This window comes from Chrysemys picta, chromosome 2 (assembly GCF_011386835.1).
Source record: "Chrysemys picta bellii isolate R12L10 chromosome 2, ASM1138683v2, whole genome shotgun sequence".
In the NCBI taxonomy this organism is placed as follows: Eukaryota; Metazoa; Chordata; order Testudines; family Emydidae; genus Chrysemys; species Chrysemys picta.
Window position 1 is genome coordinate 255,725,558 of NC_088792.1, and position 21,878 is coordinate 255,747,435.

The 21,878-nt window shown below is 39.9% G+C and overlaps 1 protein-coding gene across 23 annotated transcripts in view; it reads left to right on the forward strand.

Annotated features, from left to right (window-relative positions):
• Positions 1-21,878, forward strand: part of RIMS2 (regulating synaptic membrane exocytosis 2) — a 782,248-nt gene that overhangs the window by 627,842 nt on the left and 132,528 nt on the right. For 14 of the 23 annotated variants that reach the window (XM_065585993.1, XM_065585982.1, XM_065585986.1 and 11 more), the window contains one exon: positions 3,043-3,075. The exons of the other annotated variants lie outside the window; for them this stretch is intronic. In XM_065585993.1, coding sequence (XP_065442065.1) covers positions 3,043-3,075 — 33 coding nt within the window. The remainder of the gene's footprint in view (positions 1-3,042; positions 3,076-21,878) is intronic. 23 annotated transcript variants of the gene reach the window in all.

Sequence of the window (21,878 nt, forward strand, 5' to 3'; positions counted from 1 at the left end):
TTAAAACTCTACTTTTTGGGATGTATGGCATAGCTTCTTAAAAGGAAACTGCTATAAATATTCATATATTACTCACTAAAAGTTATGGCATGGCAACACACCAACCCCTTTCAGTTAACCATCAGTAGAAGGAAGTCCTAATAGCACTATTAATTTATCTGCTACAGAACTTTTACGAATCAGCCATTATCAAAAAGTAAAATATTACCAATGGCAAAATCTTCTGAGTTCTTGAGACACCAGCTGACAGATGTCCTCAGTAAACAAGTAACTTTTTATTTTCCTGCCTGGCTTGTGTTAATATTGGGCTTCTAATACATTCTGTCTTGTAACAGAAGCAGAAGAATAACAATACATTTGTACTGTTAAAAATTGTTTCACTTAATTGATGATGACACTGTTGGATTGTTAAAATTTACCGTATATACTCGTTCATAAGCCGAATATTTTTGGTAAAAAAGTGACGCATCAAAGAGCAGGGGTCGGCTTAGAAACAGGTCTACACCAAAATTTGATGATTTTAAACTCTATGGAATCATTGAATTGAATATCTAATATATTGTCGTTTTGTTTACTTGGAGCATCTGCAGACATGGAGCTGGGAACGGCGAACCGCGGCCATAGGGAGCTTAGGGGCTCCATGCCTGCCGACGCGCCAAGTAAACAAAATGTCCAAACCCGCCAGCAGCTTACCCTGACAGCCAGGAGCCAAACTTTGCCAACCCCTGAAATATAGGGTCATACAGTTTTTGCTATTTTTACCTAACCATCTTGGGGGGTCGGCTTATAAATGAATGGGCTAATGAACGAGTACATACGGTAAATAAAATACACACAACTTTTCATGACAAGTGTTGCCCGTGAATTGGCAGCAAATATTGTGACATGTTATTAATATTATTGAAGCTAGATATTGATCATTTGGGCCTAAATCATATACCTGATCCTGCAGACGAGCTTCCCTTATGGACTCTTATGCCCACACAGAGTCCTGTTTGCTGGAAGTTCTCATAGGTAGATCCCATCGCAAAACTGGGGCTTTATTCCTTACTCAGGCCAAACTCCCCTTCACTACCTCTTAAAGAGAGATTTGGCCAACTGCAAGTTTCTTTTTCCAAGATAAGCAAACGGCTGGATATTAAAAATAACCAATGAAAAATGTGAGGTCGAGAGAGAGAGATTATATTTTTCCATATTCGTTTTAACACTTTCTAATAATACTTTTAGTTGAGTTAATAGTGTGGGTTTCAGGGACATGTGAATACAACATAAAACATGTTCAAAGAGCTTAACAAAGTTGGACTTTTTTATATGGTTGTGGCAATCATGTTTGCATATTGCCAATACAGGATATCTAGTACCTAGGAACAGCTGATCTTTTGTATTCACTTGTTCATAACTTGGTTTATGACATATATGTCTTGCCTATCTAGAAAGATACATACTCATCCTAACATTTTACCTTTTCAAAATGTAGGTACATAACAGTCCTTATCAAAGCTTTCAGCTGCTCTGGTGTTTTTTTTTTGTTTAACTTTTTACTGCTTTCCTATATGCTCATTGATTAGCACCCAATTGTAAACAAATTCCTATTTAATTAGCACAAATAAATATCAGATGTGTCTTTTACAAGTTGATTTATTACAGAAGATTTGCAGAATCTTGGCTTTGTCAGTATGTAATAGGTTACAGTATGCCAGCTCTAGTTTAACGTGGAATAAAGTTAGAAATGTCATTCTTAGAACACACAACATTAAATTGGTAACAGGTAACATTAAGTTTTGTCTTTAGCATCATTTTCAATTTATTGACTTATGCAGATGTGTTCCAATTTATATCATTTTTTTTGGAATGACAACACTGATTGCAAAACAACTGCCCAAGCTTTTCTGGGCTGCTTTTTATAGTGCCTGCAGATGAATTCTGATTGGGGGATGAATATATGAGGAAAGTCTCAGGATCTGTATGGATTTCAAGTTAAAGCTAGGCCAGGATATTTTGGCTCTGCTTACGTTTTGGAAGACAAGAATGCATTTATGTTGCTGATGTTGGCCGGTCACTAAATTTGTGTAATTTCCACTACCTTTGAAGATTACTTCCCTCCACCCTGTAACTGGAAATAGAAACTGAGTGAAACTCTCCCCAAAATATACTCATGTCTTAGATGGCAGTGAATGATTTTGAATGCTACATTTTAATGTAAGGCACAGGACACAGTTGCTTCATGCACTTGACTTATATAAATATCCTGTACTGTAAGTCATCTGTTATTGGTTTACAAGTGAGGGGACTAGAATGTTATCTACTCATTTGAATGTGAGAGAAAATAATTATATATTCTGTTTTTATTGTCCTTGTTCTACAGTTTGGGCTGGATAATATTGCAGTAGCACAATGTTATGATAACACAGATTATTTGCAGGGTGTGTTATGTGAATTCTGGAAAATATTGGGCTTTTTTATCCTTTTCCAGTTATTAATCTGTAATTTTGGATAAACTGAAGTTTGGTTCAGCATAAATAAGAAAGGAAAAGAAATAATTAAAATACTTTAATAATACAGTTCCCAATGTTGGCAATTTAAGAATGAAATCAAGGTTTGTTATCTTTAAGGTTCATTTAAAGAAAGAAAAAAGTTACTTGCTTTTAAATAGATATTGTTTCAAGAAGCTTAATCCATGTCATGAACAAAGTGGTAACTGCTAATTAGCCTATCTTTTGCTAACCAAGTCTTTCCTCAGCTTCGCTGCCAGGACTGGCATTGCAGTCAACTGTAACATTTGTTATTTCCTCATCTCTTATACTAACTGTGTCTTTCTGGTTCTTTTTCTCCAATAGTAGTTTAATCAGCTCTTTCTCAGCTTTCTTTTTCCTTTTGGTGTCTGTTGTGTTATTTTACCCCCATATACTAACTCTGCACGACAAGCTTCTCTTTAAAACAATTTTTAACCCTTTCCCTCAGTGTCAGTTTTTACCTTTTGAGTACATCCACTCACGCCCATCTCCTTTGTCTATGTCTGTCCATTATATGATGTGATCACAGAAGAAGCGGAATCATCAAGAAGAAGAAACTCAGGTCTGTCTCTTCTACTACTTTTCTCTCTGTTATTTTTTCATTTTACGTGTCCTGTATATTTTATCATATTCCATCTCACATACTTTCCCCCTTTTTGTCCCCTCAATATATTTAAACACTTCATGATTGTAAAAATTTAATTTTAGATGTTTACCATCTGTATCTAGATAATTACTTTACCAGTGCATGTAAACTATGTACTGCACAAAAAATACTAAGTGTTGAAGTAAATGGAATGGTGCCATACACATAGAAAAATACCTTATCTTACTCATTTCAAACTACCTATTATAGTTTTCCCAAATTACTGTTTATTCCCCATATCCATTTTCTTTCCATGTTAGCTTCTAAGATCCCTGTCAACTCACATTGCCTACTGGTGAGGTGTGGTTTATCACTACATTCAAAAACTGTTCCAGAAGTTACAGAAACTCAAATATTTTAGCATTCTTTTTCTTTCTTGGGGAAAAGGTAGTTTCAAAATTGAAGATTTTCATTAGCTTGCATTCAGTGCTCTGAGATCCTGATCTTAACTTAATCAAATGCAGCATTGATTGTAGAAGATAAACTTGTTAGAGTTCAAGCACTGTTCTCCCATACCAAAAAGGGTGTGATAAGAATATAAGGATGTAATGACTAAATATTGGAGAGCTGTTTATGTAGTTATTAATATCTATGTTGTTCAGTACTTTTCTCAAGGCTGTGTACCTCTTATTTCTTCTGGAGATTTCATCTTTCATATCATTGCTGCTGTTTTTAGTAGTAGGTGATGAGGGAGGATAACTATTGAGCAGCCCTTCACTCACCTCATTTTTCAGGAGGGGAATGTAGGGCAGGAAGCAGAGTTCTTTTACAGGACCTATAACAGCTGAATTGCTACTTATCCTTTAAAAGGAGTGGGGAAGGAGTGACTAGAGCCATTGCTGCTCTCCTTAGTGAGGACGGAGAATAGACAGCAAAAGAGTTAGGTGGAGAGGAAGACCTAGGAAAGTGAGAGCCCACTATAAGCAGCAGTATTGTCAACTCCGAGGATTCAAAAATCATGAGTCAGGCTCTGAAATCACAACACTGAATAAAAATTCTGATACTTTAAAGATAATAGATGTTCCATTCTAGTTTTTTGAGCCTTTAGGGTTCAAATTTTCTAGTTTTTCTTTGCAGCTATAATGGCTAAAACCAGAGGTTTTTATGTAATAAGATCATAGAATCGTAGAATATCAGGGTCGGAAGGGACCTCAGGAGGTCATCTAGTCCAACTTCCTGCTCAAAACAGGACCAACACCAACTAAATCATCCAGCCAGGGCTTTGTCAGGCCTAACCTAAAAAATCTCTAAGGAAGAAGATTCTACCACCTCCCTAGGTAACCCATTCTAGTGCTTCACCACCCTTCTAGTGAAAAGGTTTTTCCTACTATCTAACCTAAACCTCCCCCACTGCAACTTGAGACCATTACTCCTTGTCATCTGCTACCACTGAGAACAGTCAACATCCATCCTCTTTGGAACCCCCTTTCAGGTAGATGAAAGCAGCTATCAAATCCCACCTCATTCTCCTTTGTGCAAACTAAACAATCCCAGTTCCCACAGCCTCTCCTCATAAGGTCATGAGCTCCAGCCCCCTAATCATTTTTGTAGCCCTCTGCTGGATTCTTTCCAATTTGTCCACATCCTTCATGTAGTGTGGGGCCCAAAACTGGACACAGTACTCCAGATGAGGCCTCACCAATGTCGAATAGAGGGGAATGATCACGTCCCTCGATCTGCTGGCAATGCCCCTACTTATACAGCCCAAAATGCTGTTAGCCTTCTTGGCAACAAGGGCACACTGACTCATATCCAGCTTCTCGTCCACTGTAACCACTAAGTCCTTTTCTGCAGAACTGCTGCCGAGCCACTCAGTCCCTAGTCTGTAGCAGTACATGAGATTCTTCCACCCTAAGTGCAGGACTCTGCACTTGTTCTTGTTGAACCTCATCAGATTTCTTTTGGCCCAATCTTCTAATTTGTATAGGTCCCTCTGTATGCTATCCCTACCCTCCAGCGTATCTTCCATTCCTCCCAGTTTAGTGTCATCTGCAAACTTGCTGAGGGTGCAGTCCACGCCATCCTCCAGACCATTAATGAAGATATTGAACAAAACCGGCCCCAGGACCAACCCTTGGGGCACTCTGCTTGATACCGGCTGCCAACTAGACATGGAGCCATTGATCACTACCCGTTGAGCCCGATGATCTAGCCAGCTTTCTATCCACCTTATAGTCCATTCATTCAGCCCATACTTCTTTAACTTGCTGGAAATAATACTGTGGGAGAGGATATCAAAAACTTTGCTAAAGTCAAGGAATAACACGTCCTCTGCTTTCCCCTCATCCACAGAGCCAGTTATCTCGTCATAGAAGGCAATTAGGTTAGTCAGGCATGTCTTGCCCTTGGTGAATCCATGCTGACTGTTCCTGATCACTTTCCTCTCCTCTAAGTACTTCAGAATTGATTCGTTGAGGACCTGCTCCAAGATTTTTCCAGGGACTGAGGTGAGGCTGACTGGCCTGTAGTTCCCCAGATCCTCCTCCTTCCCTTTTTTAAAGATGGGCACTACATTAGCCTTTTTACAGTCATCCGGGACCTTCCCCGATCGCCATGAGTTTTCAAAGATAATGGCCAGTGGCTCTGCAATCACATCCGCCAACTCCTTTAGCACCCTTGGATGCAGTGCATCCGACCCCATGGACTTGTGCTCGTCCAGCTTTTCTAAATAGTCCTGAACCACTTCTTTCTCTACAGAGGGCTGGTCACCTCCTCCCCATGCTGTGCTGCCCAGTGCAGTAGTCTGGGACCTGACCTCGTTCGTGAAGACAGAGGCAAAAAAAGCATTGAGTACATTAGCTTTTTCCACATCCTCTGTCACTAGGTTGCCTCCCTCATTCAATAAGGGGCCCACACTTTCCTTGACTTTCTTCTTGTTGCCAACATACCTGAAGAAATTCTTCTTGTTACTCTTAACATCTCTTGCTAGCTGCAACTCCAAGTGTGATTTGGCCTTCCTGATTTCACTCCTGCATGCCTGAGCAATATTTTTATACTCCTCCCTGGTCATTTGTGCAATCTTCCACTTCTTGTAAGCTTCTTTTTTGTGTTTAAGATCAGCAAGGATTTCACTGTTAAGCCAAACTGGTCACCTGCCATATTTACTATTCTTTCTACACATTGGGATGGTTTGTTCCTCCAACCTCAATAAGGATTCTTTAAAATACAGCCAACTCTCCTGGACTCCTTTCCCCCTCATGTTATTCTCCCAGAAAAGGTGGGGGAGTTGCATTGCAACTGATGGGCAGGGGATCCTGCTCATCAGTTCCCTGAGGGAGTCAGAGTCTGATTTTCTGAAGTCCAGGGTCTGTATTCTGCTGCTCTCCTTTCTTCCTTGTGTCAGGATCCTGAACTCGACCATCTCGTGGTCACTGCCTCCCAGGTTCCCATCCACTTTTGCTTCCCCTACTAATTCTTCCCTGTTTGTGAGCAGCAGGTCAAGAAGAGCTCTGCCCCTAGTTGGTTCCTCCAGCACTTGCACCAGGAAATTGTCCTCTACACTTTCCAAAAACTTCCTGGATTGTCTGTGCACCACTGTATTGCTCTCCCAGCAGATATCAGGGTGATTGAAGTCTCCCATGAGAACCAGGGCCTGTGATCTAGTAACTTCTGTTAGTTGCTGGAAGAAAGCCTCATCCACCTCATCCCCCTGGTCTGGTGGTCTATAGCAGACTCCCACCACGACATCCCCCGTGTTGCTTACACTTCTAAACTTAATCCAGAGACTCTCAGGTTTTTCTGCAGTTTCATACCGGAGCTCTGAGCAGTCATACTGCTCTCTTACATACAATGCAACTCCCCCACCTTTTCTGCCCTGCCTGTCCTTCCTGAACAGTTTGTATCCACCCATGACAGTACTCCAGTCATGTAAGTTATCCCACCAAGTATTTGTTATTCCAATCACACCATAATTCCTTGACTGTGCCAGGACTTCCAGTTCTCCCTGCTTGTTTCCCAGGCTTCTTGCATTTGTGTAAAGGCACTTAAGATAACTCTCTGATCATCCTGCTTTCTCAGTATGAGGCAGGAGACCTCCCCTCTTGTGCTCTCCTGCTCATGCTTCCTCCTGGTATCCCACTTCCCCACTACCTCAGGGCTTTGGTCTCCTTCCCCCCGTGAACCTAGTTTAAAGCCCTCCTCACTAGGTTAGCCAGCCTGCTTGCGTAGCTGCTCTTCCCTCTCTTTGTTAGGTGGAGCCCGTCTCTGCCTAGCACTCCTCCTTCTTGGAACAGCATCCCATGGTCGAAGAATCCAAAGCCTTCTCTCCAACACCACCTGCGTAGCCATTCGTTGACTTCCACAATTTGACGGTCTCTACCCGGGCCTTTTCCTTCCACAAGGAGGATGGATGAGAACACCACTCGCGCCTCAAACTCCTTTATCCTTCTTCCCAGAGCCACATAGTCTGCAGTGATCTGCTCAAGGTCATTCTTGGCAGTATCATTGGTGCCCACGTGGAGAAGCAGGAAGGGGTAGCGATCCGAGGGCTTGATGAGTCTCGGCAGTCTCTCCATCACATCGTGAATCCTAGCTCCTGGCAAGCAGCAGACTTCTCGGTTTTCCTGGTCAGGACGGCCGATAGATGACTCAGTCCCCCTGAGGAGAGAGTCCCTGACCACCACCACCTGCCTCCTTCTCTTGCGAGCAGTGGTCATGGAACCCCTATCCCTAGGACAGTGCATCTCATGCCTTCCTATCAGTGGAGTCTCCTTCTGCTCCCTTCCCTCAGATGTATCATCTAGTACACTCTCCACATTAGTACCTGTGGAGAGAACATGAAAACGGTTGCTCATCTCTATCTGCATTGCTGGTACATGGACGCTCCTCTTTCTTCTTCTGGAGGTCACATGCTGCCAAATTACTTCACCATCCTTCTGTCCCCGCTGTGCAGCCTGATCTGATTCTTCAGAATGTTGTGCCCGTAGAAGCATATCCTGACGTCTGTCCAGGAAATCTTCATTTTCTCTTATGCAACACAGGATTGATACTTGTTTCTCCAGACCTTGAACCTTCTCTTCCAATATGGAGACCAGCTTGCACTCTGTCCAGACAAAGTCGCTTCTGTCCTGTGGAAGAAAGACAAACATGGCACATCCTGTGCAGGTCACAACAGCCGATTGCTCACCATCCATATTACCTTCCTTCTAAGAGCTTCCTCAGCTATTGCAGGAACTACTCAGAGAAGCCTGCAAGATGAAAGCCTCATTAGTGGGCTCTTCCCAGGCGAACTCCCAGTCAAACTCCCTCTGTTAGCCTCTCCGCTGTTTGCTGCTCAGCTGGTTCGCAGCTGACTGACCACTGGGGTTGGGGCTTAAAAAAACCAAAACGAATATTGAGACTTGTGATCAAATTTGGAAGTGTCGGTAACACTGACTGCAATAGAAGAGCTTGCAAAGAAATGTGGGGAGGAGGGAAGTGCACAGAATTAATTTAATAGTGGGGAGAAATAGAAGAGCCCATAGTTCATTAGTTGGGAGAGAGGGTAACAGGAGAACCAAGGACTCAATCATTCAGAGTAAAAAGAGGAAAGCCCAAATTATACTTGTCAAAGACGGGGAGCAGAGAGACCTGGATTTATTTAAGATGTTCTCTTCTGTTTCTGTAATAACACATTGGGTCCACTATAAATAATGCTACATACAATGCTAACTTATTTTAATATTAATATGAACATATCTAATTGAGCATAGAGTTCAAACCAGGGAATGTTTAAATATGCTAATAATGTCTGTGTAAGGAATGAATGAATAAAACATTTAGGAATGTGCAACCAAAAAACAGCATCTCATATTTTTTGTACAATATAGCCACAATGCCCGCTGCAGTGTATGTGCCCAGAGAGGTCACAATCCTACAAATGAGCCCATTTAAGCAATGGGCTTGTAATGCAGCAAGGGATGTTTAGGTTTGACATTAGGAAAAACTTTCTAACTGTCAGGGTAGTTAAGCACTGGAATAAATTGCCTAGAGAGGTTGTGGAATTTCCATCATTGGATGTTTTTAGGAGCAGGTTAGATAAACACCTTAGATAATACTTAGTTCTGCCTTGAGTGCAGGGGACTGGACTAGAAGACCTTTCAAGGTCCCTTCCAGTCCTATGATTCTGTGAAACATGCATGATTGTCGTTTTCCTCAATTACTCATTTATACCAAGGTAAACACATTAATTTTTGCAGGAACAAGGTCAGATACAGTACATGGGCATATATTGTAATTCTGTGGTATCTTCTTAATTGACAATACTATTTTCACATACTCAGATGTGGATGTACCACCCATAATGCATGAGTAATTGACTTAGCACCTCCCTATCTCAACATTCATCTAAGTCAGAGACAAGGCCTGGAAAATTTTATTTTTCAGAAAAGTATGAATGGAAATGATCTAGGATAGAAATTCTTAGCCAGTTTTAACTATATCTAGCACTCCAGCTGTGCAGTATATTGCTGACAATAAAGCTATATTTAAATACTTTTATGAAGGTTGCAAAATTAAGCTCTCAAAGCTTAGGAAAAGACAGAATTGAGGTAGGTCACCTTCATTCTGCCCCATGGTGTGTATGCATTATGATACAGTCTTTATTTACATGATCACATACTACTTTTTCCAAAGGACCCAGCATTATTCAGTGCACAGAATGCATTGAGCTCACTAAATGAATTAGGGCTATGTGGTGAATGAGGCAGAAATATGTAGCAATGTGTCATATTTACTGTAGAAGGTGTAGGAGGAGTGTAAAGAATAAGGCAGAGAAAGGATGATTTTGTGGTTAAAGCAGGTGAATGCCACCTAGGAGAGCTTGATTCTCTCCCCGCCTCTGCCACATATTTTCTAGGTGAGTTACTGAAACCAGATTTTTGCTGTGTGTTCCTCATGTTCTGGGAACCCAACATGAGAAGGGCCCAATTTTCACAAGTGCTGAGCACTCACAATTGCAGCAAAAGTAAGTGTCAGCTGTGGAACCTCTGGCCAGAGTTGGGAGTCAGGAGGCCCCTCTGTCTAATGCTAACTCTGATGGTGACTCCCGGTGTAGCTTTAAGAAGTTCACTGTGCCGCTCTATCTCAGTTCCCCATCTGCAATAGTTACCCAGCTACCTCTCAGGCAGGAGTGTTGTGAAGATTCATTTATTATTCATTTAAAACTATAAAATGCTAAGTATTTGAAAAATTATGCACCATAATTGGTCAACACATGCAAATGTTGTTCTTATGCTCTTTGTACTCATCTGCGAAATAGTGACGATAATAGTTTTGTATCTCAAAGGAGAGTTGTGGATATAAATTAACATTTGTGAGGCACTCAGATACTTCAGTGATGAGTACCATAGAAAACCCTATGAGGAAATTAATAATTCCATATTCAGTGCAGAGTTTGGATGATGAGTACTACATAAGGTGTGAGGCCACAACTGAATGATGAGAATAAAGAAGAAATACTGAACAGTTGCCTGAGCACTGTCCATCCTGTGGACAAAATAGTATGTGATCATGTAATTAAAGACTGTACCATAATGAATATGCACAAAGAGACAGAACTTAGGTTGCATGGGCAACCATACTTCTGGCATGTCATAACTTTTGAGAGCTTCATTTTGAAATGTTAATAACATTCTACGAAATTAGATTCTGCATGTAATTTCCTAGTGTTGTTTGGCTTATTGGATTGTTTAAAAAAACAAATTAAGTAACGTGCAGTTGTATTACTTCCTTCAGGGTCATCAGAAAGAAGTGAACCCTAGCCCTTCAGCAATACAGTTTAAACCTCTACCACTTGAACTAAAGGAGTAATTGCAATGGCTGGCAGCCAGGGTAGGCTGTTACCCTCTTTGCACAAGCCACTACAGGAGGAAGTATAACATTTTGAAATAGTTACATAAACAGAAGTTGCTCCATTTTTCAGACATCATGGCCAACCACAGGGATTTTACAGGTCCTTTCGAAGAGGCAGTCCATCCAAGTGGATGAGAATTGGATCTGCTGTATTAAGGGATGTAGATTCTATTCCCAACTCTGCCAAAAATGATTTTATGTAACATCTCAAAGGGTGGCTGACACAGGGGCGAACAGGAATTGGAGGAAGGGAGACCTGAGTTTGTTCTCTGCCTCCACAAAGTACTCAGAGCTGCCCAAGCCTATGCATTAGGCTGCACTGATTCCTGCCATCCCTGAAATGGGGAGCAGTATGATCTGCCACTACTGGCACTTACCCTGATGCAAGGATGAACCTTCCAGAGTGTCTGCTACCACTCGTCCCCTACCGCATCCTAATCTCTCTCACACACAATGACTATTTGTTTTGTTTAAGAACATAACATTTAAATAATTCTGAATCATCCAGTCTTGCATATTACAAGCCTCTATAACTGCACACTCCTAGTAGTTATCTTTGTCTTTCCTCTCCTACTTCACCCTAATGTTTGTTACACTCCTTTGGGTCTTGTATTAAATTAGTTTGTAAGCTCTTCTGAACAAGGATTGTGCCTTCCTACTGTACTTAGCTCAGTCAGGACCTCATTTTAAGGCCTCCTCCAAAAGACATATGCAATTTACCACCTCAGTGTATCTAGCTCAGAAGAATATAGAACTGAGTTGACCCTATCATTTTTTGAACCTGTGGTTCTAGTGAGTCTTGGTCTTTCTGTCCTAAGGCTTAGATCACCAAGTCATTTCCTTCAGTGGTTTTACTAAGCAGTGTTATTTATTTAGCAAATTACAGTCAATTTAAAGTAACATCATTAATATGTTTTAGGCACTGTGATAGAAATTGGTGTAATTGATGAGAAATATCCTCGGAGTCTCTTTTTTTAATGTATCAGTCTGAGGCCAAGAATAGACATGATGGCTAGTTCTCAAATAGAAAACAGTAAAGACATACTCCTTCTTGAGGGACTCCACTGACTTAAGAGTTTTCATCCCACCCTTCCCCTGTGAGTACTGTGGTTGACTCTTCAATCTCCTTTAAATTTCCTTTTAAAATAATAAAGATCTTTTCTGAAAAAAAATATTTTGTTTCTTGTACAGAAACATTTAACTTCTTTCCACAACAGCTATTCAAGTTCTCTGCACTCAGGCTGTGTGTGGGTCATAGCTAGATGATAATAATATAACCCCCCCTGGAAAGAATTGCTGCATACAGTGTCTTTCCAGAGGTCAGGGGTCAGATATCTGTAGGTCTTGCAGGTGGCACTGAAGGTGGCTTTTACACACTTGCCTACTTTGGCTATACAGCTCCGGACTGTAGTACAACACTCATGAAAAACAGCCACCACCAGCAGTTTCTTTGGAACTGTGGACAGCAAGAATAAAGAGCATCAGGATAGACTCATAATGCAAGGTAGAGTATGAATGAGGCTTGCCAGTGTTCTTACCCCAGCATCCTCCTCATTCAGGTAGCATGGACAGTTTAGCCAATATGCTTGTTCCAGGAATAGCAGTGCTGGTTTCCTTGGAGGCTGTCCTTAAAGGCCTCAAATGCAACCTGTATTAGCTGATCCTGTGGAAACAGGTGGTAAACATAGGCATTTTCCTCCATTACACCACAGCTTGGCCGACTCTTAGGAATAGTTTTACTGTTGTTAAATATATGCTATTCATGGGATATGAATAAAAGTAGTGGCAAATACCCAGCCAGTCTCTTTCTTGAATCAGGAGGTAAGGCATACAGTAAAATATTTTTTTCGGAACACAGAGGAAGTGATAGGGGTTTTGGGGGGGGCGGGGGAAGGGGTAGAAATAGAAGTGGAAATTGAATTAGTTAGAATGCTTTGAAGAATTCAAGGAATCCTAACTCTTTGTTATTGCATGTAAGAGGAGTACAGAGCTGTTGATGTGTCCTAGTTTTGCTATTTGAAACCAAACATTTTTAAAAAAAGAGTCCAAAAAACCTCTTGTAAAATGTTTGTCTGTTTTGAGAAGATTATTATTTTAGTGAGTTTTAACACAAAGTTGCTATTATACTCTTTATAAAGCAAATTACAAAAAGGTTACCTCCTTTTCTACCTTGTATGGAAATAAGTGTGGTAACTTACAGTAGTTTTGGCTAATATTTTATAAAGTAGGTACCTAAAGTTAGGTCACTAAACCCATATTGAGACATCTCAATGAAATGGAAGTTGTGGGTACTCAGCACCTCAGAAAATCAGCCTCCTACCCTTTTATAAAAAAAAATAGGCACCTAAATATGGATTTAGGGTCTAAGTTGACCACTGTTACTATAGTTATACCATTTATTTTAGCCTAAGGGTTTTGAAAAAATATGTTATATGATGTAAACAATATATATGTTTTATCTTTTGGGGTTGGAAAATGACCTAAGTGTTTCTTATCACAAAGAATGTTGGGGCATCTGTTGAGGAGGATGCTGATATTGGTTGGCCATAATTCATAATGCTGAAGTGCTTCTAGTTTATTTTTATGTTTTAATCATTTTTTACATTTTAATCAATGTCATTTCCTTTAGAATTAAAAGTTCATATTTTCTGCTGATCAGCATGATATTTATTAAAATGATTCAACAACATTCATAAAGAAAAGTTGCACTCACCTATCTAATGTTGTATGTTAGTATAAGTTTGAGGGGAAAAAACATTTAAATTGCAGAAGCTAGTGATGGGTGAATGATTGATCCCAAGGCCAGAAAGGACCATTGTGATCTTCTAGTCCTCCTGTATAACACAGGCCAGAGAATTTTCCCCAAAAAGTTCCCTAGGGCATATCTTTTAGAAAACGTCCAATCTTGATTTAACAATTGCCAGTGATTGAGAATCCAGCACAACCCTTGGAAAACATGGAGTACTGTGTACTGGCATAGGGTGACCAGACGTCCCGATAAAATCCCCGATTTCGGGGTGTCCCGATATCCGCTGGCAGCGTTTTTTTGTTTGTTTGTTTGTTTGTTCTGCCGACAGGGACTGACTCGGGTTTTTTTTTGCTATTGCCCCATGTGTCCCGATTTTTTCTTTCCCTCATCTGGTCACCCTAGTACTGGCATGAGTTTGGGATAATCATAGTCAGTGTTTTAGTAATATGTGTTTTATTTGCTACTGGTAAATGATCTGACTTTCCCAGAGTGTTTTTAATTGATATATTAATGTAAAATAAAACACAGCATTTCAACGATTCATTCATATTCACTAAGTACAATATATACACACACAGCTCTGACATTTTAACCAGCTTCTCATTCTTTTCTTTGACAGTTGCACTCATTGCTATAATCTAAATCTACCCATTTATAGAAAACCAAAACTTCATTAATATCAAAGAAGGCAGTTTTCCAAATACTAGTTTTCTATAGCAATATATATTCATTAACTCATCAACATTTAAAAAGCAACAAAATAATTAAAAAATTGAGTGCCATTTGTTTTTTACTAAATGAAAATAAATGTATTAGTTTTTTTATTATTTGAGCCCATTATGTCTGATACTATCCCTTTAAACAAAAATCTCACATAAAACTCTTTCCATAAAATATAATACTAATTTTGACAGAATTTTTCTCTCCTTCTATTTTTATTTTTATTTTGTTACAGAAAACATAGAATGCAAGTGAGGAGCTCTGGGATTCTAGCCCTGTGCACATTTCTTTAAATCATGTTGCCCCTGAATTGAGCACTGCTGCCATAATGTTTTATATTAATAGCCCTCAACAATTCGTATTATTTTTGTTGCAATTTTTGCTGCACCGTGCACATTCATACTAATAAATTTTGTCAAAAACACTTGAGATGAATATTTCATTGAGCTTTAAAATCAGCTAGGAATTTAATTAGCATTCTGTACTCTTCATTCCATCTCCTAAATAGACATATAGAATCAAAAAGGGCCCTACAAGATCTGTGAATCATAGAATCATAGACTTTAAGGTCAGAAGGGACCACTATGATCGTCCAGTCCGACCTCCTGCACAATGCAGGCCACAGAATCCCACCCATCCACTCCTATATCAAACCCCTAACCCATGTCTGAGCTATTGAAGTCCTCAAGTCGTTTAAAGACTTCAAGGTTCAGAGAATCCTTCAATAAGTGACCTTTGCCCCACGCTGCAGAGGAAGGCAAAAAACCACCAGGGCCTCTGCCAATCTGTCCTGGAGGAAAATTCCTTCCCGACCCCAAATATGGTGATCAGCTAAACCCTGAGCACGTGGGCAAGACTCACCAGCCAGACGCCCAGGAAAGAATTCTCTGTAGTAACTCAGATCCCACCCCATCTAACATCCCATCACAGGTCATTGGGCATATTTACCGCTTATAGTCAAAGATCAATTAATTGCCAAAATTAGGCTATCCCATCATACCATCCCCTCCATAAACTTATCAAGCTTAGTCTTGAAGCCAGATATGTCTTTTGCCCCCACTGCTCCCCTTGCAAGGCTGTTCCAGAATTTCACTCCTCTGATGGTTAGAAACCTTCATCTAATTTCAAACTTCCTGATGAGCAGTTTATATCCATTTGTTTTTGTGTCCACATTGGTACTGAGCTTAAATAATTCCTCTCCCTCCCTGGTGTTTATCCCTCTGATATATTTATAGAGAGCAATCATATCTCCCCTCAGCCTTCTTTTGGTTAGACTAAACAAGCCAAGCTCTTTGAGTCTCCTTTCATAAGACAGGTTTTCCATTCCTCAGATCATCCTAATAGCCCTTCTCTGTACCTGTTCCAGTTTGAATTCATCCTTCTTAAACATGGGAGACCAGAACTGCACACAGTATTCCAGATGAGGTCTCACCAGTGCCTTGTATATTGGTACTAACACCTCCTTATCTCTACTGGAAATACCTTGCCTGATGCATCCCAAGACCGCATTAGCTTTTTTCAGGGCCATATCACATTGGCGGCTCATAGTCATCCTGTGATCAACCAATACTTAGAGGTCCTTCTCCTCCTCTGTTACTTCCAACTGATGCGTCCCCAGTTTATAACAAAAATTCTTGTTATTAATCCCTCAATGCATGACCTTGCACTTTTCGCTATTAAATTTCATCCTATTACTATTATTCCAGTTTACAAGGTCATCCAGATCTTCCTGTATGATATCCCGGTCCTTCTCTGTATTGGCAATACCTCCCAGCTTTGTGTCATCCATAAAATTTATTAGCACATTCCCACTTTTTGTGCCAAGGTCAGTAATAAAAAGTTTAAATAAGATTGGTCCCAAAACCGATCCTTGAGGAACTCCACCAGTAACCTCCCTCCAGCCTGATAGTTCACCTTTCAGTATGACCCATTGTAGTCTCCCCTTTAACCAGTTCCTTATCCACCTTTCAATTTTCATATTGATCCCCATCTTTTCCAATTTAGCTAATAATTCCCCATGTGGAACTGTATCAAATGCCTTACTGAAATCAAGGTCAATTAGATCCACTGCGTTTCCTTTGTCTAAAAGATCTGTTACCTTCTCAAAGAAGGAGATCAGGTTGGTTTGGCATGATCTACCTTTTGTAAAACCATGTTGCATTTTGTCCCAATTACCATTGACCTCAATGTCCTAAACTACTTTCTCCTTCAAAAATTTTTCCAAGACCTTGCATACTACAGATGTCAAACTAACAACCCTGTAGTTATCCGGATCACTTTTTTCCCCCCTTTCTTAAAAATAGGAACTATGTTAGCAATTTTCCAGTCACACGGTACAACTCCTGAGTTGACAGATTCATTAAACATTCTTGCTAATGGGCTTGCAATTTCATGTGCCAGTTCCTTTAATATTCTTGGATGAAGATTATCTGGGCCCCCTGATTTAGTCCCATTAAGCTGTTTGAGTTTGGCTTCTGCCGTGGATGTGGTAATATCTACCTCCATATTCTCATTCCCACTTGTCATCCTACCATTATCCCTAAGCTCCTCATTAAAGACTGAGGCAAAGTATTTGTTTAGATATTGGGCCATGCCTAGATTATCCTTAACCTCCACTCCATCCTCAGTGTTTAGCGGTCCCACTTCTTCTTTCTTTGTTTTCTTCTTATTTATATGGCTATAGAACCTTTTACTATTGGTTTTAATTCCCTTTGCAAGGTCCAACTCTACATGGCATTTGACCTTTCTCACTTTATCCCTACATGTTCTGACCTCAATAAGGTAGCTGATCCCTCCCATCTTCCACTACTTGTGGGCTTTCGGCTTTTTCTTAATCACCTCTCTGAGATGCTTGCATATGAATTTTTCCCCCTTTCTTGGGATGCAGGCTTCTGATAGTTTCTGCAACTTTGACTTGAAGTAATTCCAGCCCTCGTCTGCCTTTAGATCCACAAGTTCTTAAATCCAATCCACTTCCCTAACTAATTTCCTTATTTTTTTTAAGTTAGCCCTTTTGAAATCAAAAACCCTAGTCACAGATCTATTTTTGTTTATCCTTCGATTTAGTTTGAACAGAATTAGCTCATGATCGCTCAAACCAAGGTTGTCCCCTACAACCATTTCTTCTATGAGGTCCTCACTACTCACCAAAACCAAATCCCCTCTTGTTGGTTCAGCAACTACTTGGTGAAGGAATCCATCAGCTATCACATCCAGGAAAATCTGAGCCCTATTATTATTACTAGCATTTGTCCTCCAGTCTATATTTGGGAAGTTAAAGTCTCCCATGATCACAAAATTCCCATTAGTATTTACTTCATTAAAAACATTAAAGAGGTCTCTATCCATATCCAAATTGGATCCCGGTGATCTATAGCGCACCACAAGTAATATCCCAAGGGAGGCTCTAGTAGCTTTCTTCCCCAGTGTGATTTTTGCCCAGACAGATTCTGGCTTATCCATTCCATCACTTCTTATTTCTTTACAGTCTACCTCATAATTGATATACAATGCTACTCTACCACCTTTGCCTTTATTTCTGTCTTTCCTAAACAGCACATACCCTTCAATACCTGTATTCCAGTCATGACTACTATTCCACCATGTTTCTGTTATCCCTATAATATCTGGTTGCACTTCCAGCACCAGTAACTCTAGTTCCTCCATTTTGTTACCTAGGCTCCTCACATTGGTGTACAAACATCTTAATTTTTGCTGTTTGGCTTTGCTCACATTCTTTACCCGATTAGGCCCAGACATTCTACTGCCAGTATCACCTATTAGACTGATATCTACACTACCCTTCCTCCTTATGTCCATTCTCTTACCCACAGCTGTATCCTTTCCTCCTTCGTTTTCTTCCCTCTCAGTGTTAAAATCCGGCGTGGAGACATCTCCCAATTATCTCCCCCAAATTCCTAGTTTAAAGCTCTCTTAATCAGTTGTGCCAGCCTCCATCCTAGAAGTCTATTTCCCTCCCTACTCAGGTGAAGTCCATCCCGAGAGAACAGTCCTCTGTCCATGAATGCCTCCCAATGGCCATACATCCCAAAGCCTTCCTTATAGCACCACTGCCTGAGCCATCTGTTGATCGTCATAATCTTGTCACACTTTTATTGCCCTTCTCTAGGAACTGGCCGAATCCCACTGAAGATCACCTGAGCCTTGATTTCCTTAAGCGTCTTCCCAAGCCTGGCATAGTCTCCCTTGATACGTTCCAGCGAGAATCTAGCCGTATCATTTGTTCCCATATGAAGGACAATCAGTGGATTCTTTCCCGCTCCCATTAGGATCCTCTTCAGCCTCAGGTTCACATCCCATATCTTAGCACCCGGCAGACAGTACAGCCTTCTGTTCTCTGGATCAGATCTGGTTACAGGCCTGTCTATTCTTCTCAGTAAGGAGTCCCCAATCACGTAGACCTGCCTTTTCCTGGTGATGGTGCAATTCTCGGGTCTATCCCCTGTTCCCTCTGGCTGCAAGTCCTCTCGATTCCTATTCTCCCTTGCAATCCTCTGCAACCCATCCCGTATCCTCCTGGGGCTCATATTTGATGTTGTTATCTCCATTGACTCTTCCCCTCTTCCTATAGGACTAGTTGTGGGGAACATAGGCAGTGGTTAACTATTGTATGCAGGCTTAGGGATCGTTGTTAAACAAGGGTCAAATACAGGGGCTATTCCGTTTTGTAGCAAAGTGAGGAATATGTGAATCTTGAAAGAAACACAGATATACACACCTATAGTCTAATCTAGCTGCGGCCCAACACAGATCATTTCTGCAATGTACAGAAATCCACTTACGTGAAGTGTATTGTTTCTTTCCCAGACAAATTGGATAACTTTGATACAGTTAGAGTTCAATACTTTATTCAGTTCATCTGGTCATACACAGGATACAATATCAGGATTTCAGTCTATATATCAAGGTTAATTCAAGACACAGAAAAGTAAAAAAGGAATAATATTGGTTAATATGAAGGATATAGAAAGGAAAGAAAAGCCTAATTAAGTAATCATAAAGACTGAAATACACAAGCTTATTTAATTGTTTCTCTTGCAGCATTGCTGTAAATATGTAAACTGTGCTTATAGGCTCAGCTAGTCTTATTTTCTTACCAAATATACACATAGAATAAGTCACTCCATTTTCAAAACACTTAATTGATCTTCAAGGAATTTTCTTGAGCTTATTAAAAATGGGGGTCAGATTCCCAGCTAAAATAAACTGGTGTAGTTTACTGAAGTAATTGAGACCAGCCCCTGACCAGCCTCACACACTGAAGGGCAGAAAGATAATGCAACCAGAAGAGCTGTGAGCCAGAATTTTCAGAAGTGACTAATGATTTGTCATTAGTAAGGTGTCCAATTTGAGACCATTTAAAATGGCTGATTGTCACTGGACTGGTGTTGAACACTTTCTAAATATCAGGTCCCTTTCAAGCTCCCTTCTTTTTAGCAACCACATACTCATATAAAGATGTGCTGCAGAAAAATCTTGTAATTTAGGCAGTTGGAAAAATATGTCCTTCAAAGCATCTCAGCATATGAGGAAAATAATAAGTTTATCCTACATCATATCAGAAATAGATTTCCTCATTTTTAGATGCTGTTGCAGACTGAACAGAGATTTCTTCTCAATATTTATATGAAAATAATTTAGAACATCTTTAATCATAATCTGCGCCCCAAATCAAGGGTATTATCATGATGGATGCCACTTAACTCTCACAAACTTTAGATTGAACCAGTTACAATAATTCCTTGTATACAATTATTTTTAGATAGCAAAAAGGATAGCTATACTTTTGAGAAAGTAATGAGAGAAAGTATTGTGTTCCTAGCCATCATATTGGTGAGTCCAAGCGGCGTAAAAGAAAACATAGATGTATGAAAACTCAAAAAGTTTAGCAATTTGTTTAATTAAGAAGATGAAATGAGTTTGCCAGGGCCAACATACCATAACAGAAGGCAAGAGAATACAAATAAATGTAACTGCAAATAATAAAATACTTGAAAGAGCAAAAATAATCTGTTTCTAAATATCTAATTACCATTACTTACTACCAAATGACATTGCATGCAGTGTTGTTGTAGCTGTGTCAGACCCAGGATATTAGAGAGACAAGGTGAGTGAGATCATATCTTTTATTGGACGTACTTCTAAAAAGAACACTGTGTAGCTTGAAAGCTTGTCTCTCCCACAAACAGAAGTTCGTCCAATAAAAAATATTACCTCACCCACCTTGTCTCTCTAATACTATTCATGTTGTAGGTTATATGAAGACCTACTGTATATGAGAGCACAAGGCTGGATAGGAGGTGTATAGGATAAGGTATAGGATAGGAGGTGTATAGCACAAGGCTGGATAGGAGGCCTGCACCTATACACAGGGACCAAGCATATTAATATACCTTACAGAATAGTGATTTCCCCAGGTGAGCAGAGAGGGGGTAGAATGATGGCTTGCCATGTTCCCCTCCACATTGACCAGGAGAGCTGGTTCCCCACAGGAAGGTGAATGAAAGCTGTGCTGCATCAAAGGATGATGTACTATCCATGCCTTCCCTGCATTCCAAGAGCCTATATTTGTATGATGCACATATACCCTGACACTGCTTTGAGTTGTTCCTTAGGCACGATTTGGCCCTTTCCTTTGGTAGCTAACTACAAATTGTAGATTAAGTCAGATTTGTGATATTTATTTAAGATTTATCTTTTGTATTATTCCACTAGGACAGAGGTGTCTGTGCACTATAAATAATAATAATGTGGAAATGCTCCCCTAATAAGTGGCAATTCTGAAATAAAAGATTTAATAATTTGAATGATACCATGAATTTTGGATTTGTGACCTGCTGGAGTTTTTTGTTCCATCAACATTTCAGTGATTTTTGTCTGGTTGGTTTTGGTTTAGTTTTGTTTTTAATTAATCTTATTTTGGCTTATGATGAGAAAGAGAGAAACTGAGTTGAAAAATAAATATACTTCTAATTCTAATTAAAAGTAAATTTCCTTTTGACATTGAATGCTTATACATTAATTGCCAAACTTAGATTTCAAAGTATAGTGTATGTGCTGGCAAACTTTTTGGATAGGGATTCAGTTCATTTTCATTTCCTGTTTCCAGAGAAACACTTAGGTCCATATACAGCCCTTGATCTACATTCAAAATGTCTGTTGACATAAGTCAGTAGGAATTATGTGCAAAAACTGAGGGCTGTGTACTGCTTTTATTATCTTCTGTTTTATTTTTCATCATACCCCAGCTTGAAGACAAAACTACAGTAACATTGTCATTAAATCTGGTGACCTGTGGGAGCTACAAGAATTGGTTATCTAAAGAAAGGTGTAAAGTAGTTACTGGGGGGAAAATGAGACATTTAATATTCCTGCTTGAACCACTTGACTTAATGCTGTA